At 37.5% G+C, this 6979-nt stretch overlaps 1 protein-coding gene across 4 annotated transcripts in view; it reads right to left on the bottom strand.

Moving 5' to 3' along the window:
• Positions 1-6979, bottom strand: part of CENPE (centromere protein E) — a 35105-nt gene that overhangs the window by 3660 nt on the left and 24466 nt on the right. For all 4 annotated transcript variants that reach the window (XM_021283029.2, XM_021283030.2, XM_065062823.1 and 1 more), the window contains 8 exons: positions 6605-6742; positions 5536-5736; positions 5307-5453; positions 4191-4403; positions 3174-3383; positions 2444-2653; positions 1387-1608; positions 549-752 (listed from right to left, as the gene is read on the bottom strand). In XM_021283029.2, the coding sequence (XP_021138704.2) occupies positions 549-752; positions 1387-1608; positions 2444-2653; positions 3174-3383; positions 4191-4403; positions 5307-5453; positions 5536-5736; positions 6605-6742 (1545 nt within the window). The remainder of the gene's footprint in view (positions 1-548; positions 753-1386; positions 1609-2443; positions 2654-3173; positions 3384-4190; positions 4404-5306; positions 5454-5535; positions 5737-6604; positions 6743-6979) is intronic.

The raw sequence follows: 6979 nt of genomic DNA, 5'->3' as shown, positions 1-6979 counted from the left end.
CTGAAAATAGAAGATATAGTATGAAGAAAGACTTGCTAATTAGCAATGACTTCAAGGGTTGCTTACTTTATATCTTTAGTATGATAGATTTTGCAGGACAAGACTGGGAGCAGAAGTTATTTTGGAGCAAGAGCGCTCACATTACCAAGTAGCACTACAGTATTAGTTGATATCCTAACATGCAATCATATTTTAGCAAGTTTTGACGACTTATTTGCAGATATAAGTCTGGGAATTTTGAACTAATATGCAAATATATTACACAGAAAAAACAGTTCATGTTTTAGTTTTAAAATATATATATATTTTTTAGAATGTTTCAGAAATGCATCATACATAAGTGATAAATTTAGCTTCTAATATCATAACATGCATTGTAAATTTTGTCTCTGAAGGCTGCATGTGAAAATGCATGCTAGGCAGCCAAGTAGAGTGTTTTACTCTAAGAATGCCATAGAGAACAATAAATGGACTTTAGAGAGCAATGTGTCATCTGCAGCTGTTCTCTCGGAAATCAGAGGAGAATGAGAAAAGTATTTTGCTCCTACCTGGAGACTCTGTTTTTCTGATAATGCAGTTCTGAGGCACTTCTCCGTCTCATTCAGTTTGGCTTGCAGTTGGGTGAGCTCACTTGTGTCTGTTTTTATTCTTATATGTGCTTGTAACTTGTTTATCCTGTCATCTTTCTCTTTGACGTCTTTTTCTGCTTCACTTATTGCAGTTTCCAACTTCCGAATTTTTACTTCCATAGCCTATTGAGATATATCAATGAGTTATGAGTAGTCATGCCAAGAGATACAACAGCACACTGTTGTATTCTTCATATAAGCAAATGAAAAACCCAAAGCACACAAAAAAAATCTGACACTATAGGCTCTATGGAAATTCTTGGTGTCTACCTCACTATTTTGTGTCATCTTTTAGTATTCTGGAACACTCAATTCTAAGAAAAAATGTACTTTGAACATGGGTAACTGTGACATAAAAAAAAATAGGACAGAGAGAAAAATCAGTCCTCAGTTCCTAGGATTAAGGACAGAATTATTCTCCAGCTTCCAGTTTGACATAGTGAATACCGTATACTGGAAGGAAGCATCAAGACTACCACACTATTAAAATCAATACTTCAAAACCACAGGGGAACATGTCCTATGGATTTCTAGACTCACATCTATTTGTGTACAGAAAACAGGCAATTAAATCATATTACAGGCAAGAGCTCAAACTTTGGGAATAAAAAAGCTCCAAAAATCAAGTGCACTCTGGGCCAGTGTCTCTTGTGGCAGAAATTTACAGTTGCCATCAATCTGCATTTTCTTTTCAGCTGGAAGTACTGTCACTTAGCAAACAGGCAAAGAAGTTTTCCTTAGAAACAAATACTGGTACCTTTATATCTTGTTCTGCAGCCTTTAATTTGTTATGAAGCCTGTAGTTCTCTTCTTGTAATGCAAGACTGGCAGAGCCCCCAGGGCCCAGCTGTTCTTTAAGAGTGTTTAGTTCCAAAAGCAACTCTTCACTTTTCTCTTTTATCTGTTTCAATTCTATGTCAGCATTTTTACAATAATTGGCAGTTCTGGCATCCAGCTCTGAAGAAAGTTGAAGGAGTATCTGAAAATAGTGTCACAAAAATAAAATTTAAGTAATTTTTGAATCAGCTAGAAATAGGGTTAAGAAACAAAGATTCTTTATTTCATTCTAGTTTCAGTGTTCTATGTGAAGATGCTGGCTATCAGAAATTTCTCTAGAACGCATTCATTGACTACATGCTGGTTTGGGCTGGGATAGAGTTAATTTTCCTTATAGCAGCTACTATGGGGCTGTGTTTCAGATTTGTGCTGAAAACAGTGCTGATAGCACAGGGATGTTTTTGCTGTTGCTGAGCAGGGTTTACACAGAGCCAAGGCCTTTTCTGCTTCTCACACCACCCACCAGCAAGCGGGCTGGGGGTGCACAAGAAGTTGGAAATATAATAACTTGACTTTAAGTTAGAAAATATGTGAGATTGCAAATTACAATTAAGTTTTTATCAAAACTACCTTGGCCATTTTCAAGTTGGCTTGAAGAGAACAGACAGACAATCTTGCGGGCATAAAGCCTGGAGAAAGCGATTGTATCAGGCTGGCAAATTCTGCAAGCAAAGCTTTATAACAGTTTTGAACATATGGCTTCCAGAATTCAGTCTAATAAAACCACTAATAAAGAACATGCTCCCCCACCCCCATTTATCACCTTTAAAGTCTTTTAGAAAGCAAGTTTCCAAGTTCGGTCTTTAAAAACTTTAAGTATCCCTACATCTTACAGTTGAACATAAATATAGTAAGTGCTGATAACAACAAATAATCTTTAGAGAGCCTTTTTTGGTGTTTTGTTTTCAGTCAGATTAGAGGCATTTATAGAGTCCTTACAGAAAATACGTTGCTGCTTAAAGAAGATTTAACTTTACCTTTGATTTAGGATTCCAGAAGTTAATGACTTGCAGAAGCCTTTCGTTATCTTTGTTTAACTTTTCTTCAAGTTCCTCTGTATCACAGTGAGTACCTGAACAAGCTTCCCAGAACTCTGTTGTTTCTTTTCTAGCACTTTCTTCCTGCTGTAACCCCGCTTCTATGCTGAGAAGTTCGCCTTCCATTTCTGATACGTCTTTGAGAATGCTCTTTAAAAAAAAGAGGGAATTCAAGCTTCACTATTGCTTTGTTAACTAGATGTCTAAATACACGTTTTGCTCTCTTAGCTATCAATACTTGCAGAAAGTCTGTTTTAGCATGCAATTATCATACAGAAAGAGTTTTGCTATTTTTTAATGACACCCTACTGGGAAAACGAGAAGATAATCTACATTCCTGGGGCAGGTGGGAAGGGGACAAAATATGCCTGTTACTAAGATTTTCTCTTTCTTTTAAAAGTCAGCTTGGTATCAGGTATTACCTATTTTACAGGGCAAATGAGTAAACAACATTCCAACTATTTTATAACCTAGTAATTTCATTTTAAGCCACTTTATAAAACAGAATCTTCGTATTATTGAATTGGTAACAAAAAAAAAAATACCAATTCTACCTCCCCCCTTAAGTGACATGTTCACAGATAAAAGCAATGCCCTTAGATTAGCACCACATCACCCCATGCCTTCAAATACTCAAGTCTTTCTGTCTGAACATAGTTTCAAATGCTACCTCTGCATCCAAGTGCAACCTCCGCAGCACTTCAGTGATGTTGAACTCCTGAGAGGATCTCTCATTCTGCTTCAAATAGGTCTTCTTGAGACTCTGAATCTGAGCTCGTAGCTGACCTTGTTTCTTCTTTTCCTCAAGCAATTCCATTGCATACTTGTTAACAGCAGCATGATATTCTCTTTTCTTGAAGCAAACACGACTGAACAGAAACTGTTGGAGAAGCACAGGATATATCAGTGAATATGCTTTAAACTGGTACCCTGCATCCAGCTAAAATTCTATGTTTTATAAATCAATTTACTCTCCTAGTACATGGGTGTCCAGGACAAGCAAAACACTCACATGTGCTGTATAGCAGTGGCATGTAAGACTTCTAGCCGGGTCAGCATTTCTAAAGCATGCTACTAATATCACCGGGCTGATTTAAGGATTTATTTAGTTGCGCTCACTACTTAAACCGTAAACATCTTTAACCATAGAAGTTGAGAGACACGTATGGAAAACCAGAAGATCAAAACCTAAAAACCCTAACAAAAGTTATGAAATAAAGCTCTTCAGAATTCTTTTAGCTAAAGGATATTTAGAGAAACTACTGACTCTCCAGATCATGTCCGTATTTTTGTATACTGGACACTGAACCTCGGCCTCTCCCCAGCCCAGCCTCCCCCACCCCATCACAACCTAAAAAACCTTTAACATATTTTGATAAAGAAACAAAAAACACTTTATGCAGAAGTACAGTAAACCATATGATAACAACAATTCACTCCCAATTCCCCTTCATTTTTTTTTCTGATAACTGGAATCAGTTTCTGCACTGACCTACAAATTGGGGAAGGTATGCAAGGCTAGAAGAGTTAAATTACTTGGGTACTATCAATTTTTCCACAAGATATGCATTCACAAAAATCAAAATTAGTGTATATAGAATACTAGCTGTTAATATTGAGAGCTTATTAAAAAACCCTACACCAAAGCAATATGAAGCATCCAGATATTCAGCATTTTAAGTTGTACCTTCAGTTTGTTCAATAAACTCTGGAGAAGAGAGTTTACTTTTTCATTTATAGTATGAAGTCTTTTGACTTGTTTGCTCTTTTCCAACGGGAGCTGAGGCAGTATGGCAGCGATCCGTGCTTTCTGACTGTTCAGCTCGTTCTTTAGGTTAAGAGAAACTGTAGAGAGACATTCATACCTCTTCTCTATATTTGGGAATTTATCGAGAAGCTCCTAAATGCAAGTGAAACAGATTCATTCAGTCACAATAACAAAAAGAGTGATTAGCTATAAAGAGAAGCTTAAAGCATCAGACCCCAGGAATAAAACCAATACACACTATAGGGGTTACAAGAGAAAAGCTAATAGGGCTAAGTCAGGTTTTAGCTTGCCACAGGAATATGACAAAAACACTAAGCCAGGCACAAAAGCAGGGAATGTCTTGGTTTTCTAGAAAATCATATTTCACAAGCTTATTTTCATGATTTAGATTGCTTAGCCACATCAAGACCTGTAGATCGAGCCTGAAATGAAATTGTTGCCTGTTCACAGGTTTGCCAGCTGTGCTGCCCTTGGGATGCGCTCCTTGATCTTTTATTTAAAGAAAGGGATCATGAAGTTGTTCCTTGCACTCTGCAGTTACAAGGGAGATGTGATGGAGCAGCAAGTAGGCTGAGAAATGCAACGGGCACTCCAAGTGAGCTGGAACTCAAGTATCACATACAAAGCTGCCCAAGTCTGCTACACAGATGTACAGATTACAGTACGATGGTACTCTTTAAAGTATTTCATATATATTCATAAATCCTGGTTTATTTAGGCTTTCAGGAGGTTAGTAGTACTTCTCACATCTGTGAGAAAGTAGACTCAGGATAGTTCATTAACAAAAGCTGAGGAATTATGGGGGTGGCTGGACAGTAATGAAATCAAGTGAAATGTCTCAGCTGAGAAGTTCAACTTAATGTTCCTGGAAAAGGATGCACGGCCACCGAACAGCAAATCAACTCATACAATGGTTTGCAGCATCTGAGCAAGATCTGCAAACGACTTTATGGATTTTGCACAGAAGCAGGGTTTATACTCCAGAACAAGTATTAAGGTTTTACATACATCCTTAAAATAAGCAGAGAAGCTTACCTTAATTTTCAAGGTCGTTTCCTTCAGGCTGTCATCAACCATTTGTTCTGCATTATCCAGTGCATTCACCTGAATGGACACATCATTCAAGCTTCTCTGCTTCAGTTGCTCTAGAGCACATTCCAGTTTTGCCTTTGTTTCAACATACTAAAATGAAAGCATACATATTTAAGGACCGTTCAATAAGAGAAGGGATGAATAACTTAGGTATGCAACTTGAAACACCAACCATCTCAGAATTTTTTTGCAATTCTGTCTTGAGCTGGTCCCGCTCAGACCTGACATCCCGGAGAAGTCTTTGTAGCTCATCGTTTTCTTGATTAATTGATGAGATTTGTTCTTTAAGTTGGAAAGAATGACTAGTACTTTCAGCCAATAACTGGTCTTTTTCACATGATACTGTATTTAGCCTCTCCGTTAACTGTTGGATCTATAACAAGTAGCAGAGAAAAAACAAGCATTATGATTTGGTCCTGGTCTGTGTACTCAGATCAGTTGTTTCAAATACAAAACCCACAATTGCTAATAACTCTAGAATTCACACTAACAGCAAGAGAAGTCTAAAAATAATTTCAGTGTTCTAATCACTCAGAAGAAGAATGTAAAGGAAGAGGAATAGCATTGCACCCCGAGAACTGAACACTAGTCAGCTTTGGTCTTCAGTAAAGCAGGAGGAAATAAGCAAAAAGACAGTCAACATATGTTCACATCACAAAAAAATCAAAAGAAATGGAAAATTAGCATAAGAGATTGGCAATGAAATTGTCTTTATATGTTCTCTAATAATTAGAACACTAACATATTTGCTGATCTGAAGCAATCCTTAAATATACCCTTTGATCTACAGAACAAGGAAAAGTTTGACAGGCGGAAAATGAAGAAGTGAAAACTGGAGAAAGACTGAGCTGGCAAGAGCTAAGTGCAAGACTTTCTAAATAACAGGTACAATCTCAAAGTGTGCAAAGCACCAGGGATTGCAAACCCACTGAGGTTCATACAGGCCAGGCAGTGCCTTTTAAAGTCTCAATAAATACGTGTACAACCGTGACTACTAAGCTACACATTCTAATGGAGTGACCAACCCAAGTGCTTATGAGACTTAGACAAGATGAGGATGCTACTTACATCACTAAAGAAACCTGTACAAAATCCTTTGCCCATGTTCATGTTTAGCACACACAGAAATAATTTGCTGAGAATTAAAAATTAAATAGGATTTGTCGTGAGCAAAAGTTTGGCACAGTGATAAACCATCAGAAAACAACTGCAGAATAGCTACTAAAACCAAAACTCCTCACCTTGTTAGTCAGGCTGTCCTCCAAAGTCTCTGACTGTCTCTGAACCTTTAACAAGCGTTCTTCTCTTTCTTCAGCCTTCAACTTCTCGTTGCTGAGGAGTTCTTGTTGCCACTTCAATTCCTTTTCAGTTTCAAGAATCTGGAGTGAAAAATAGAGTAACAAACAGAGAATTCAGTTCCGAGACAGCATGTGAATCTACTCGCACACCAGGCCATTCGATATTGCAGAGGAATCAAAATACTTGGCACAAAATAGCCCCTGCTTTAGTTTGAGTACAAGAAACTTCAAATTCCATCTGAAAATGGATGCTTTCACTAAGCAAAGCCTGCCAACTAGCATCCTTAATAATGTAAAGAATTCAACAAAGTATGCTGC

The sequence above is a fragment of the Columba livia genome, chromosome 4, assembly GCF_036013475.1.
Source record: "Columba livia isolate bColLiv1 breed racing homer chromosome 4, bColLiv1.pat.W.v2, whole genome shotgun sequence".
NCBI classification, from domain to species: Eukaryota; Metazoa; Chordata; class Aves; order Columbiformes; family Columbidae; genus Columba; species Columba livia.
The sequence above is the reverse complement of the archived record's forward strand: the minus strand, read 5'-3'. Positions and strand labels throughout refer to the sequence as shown.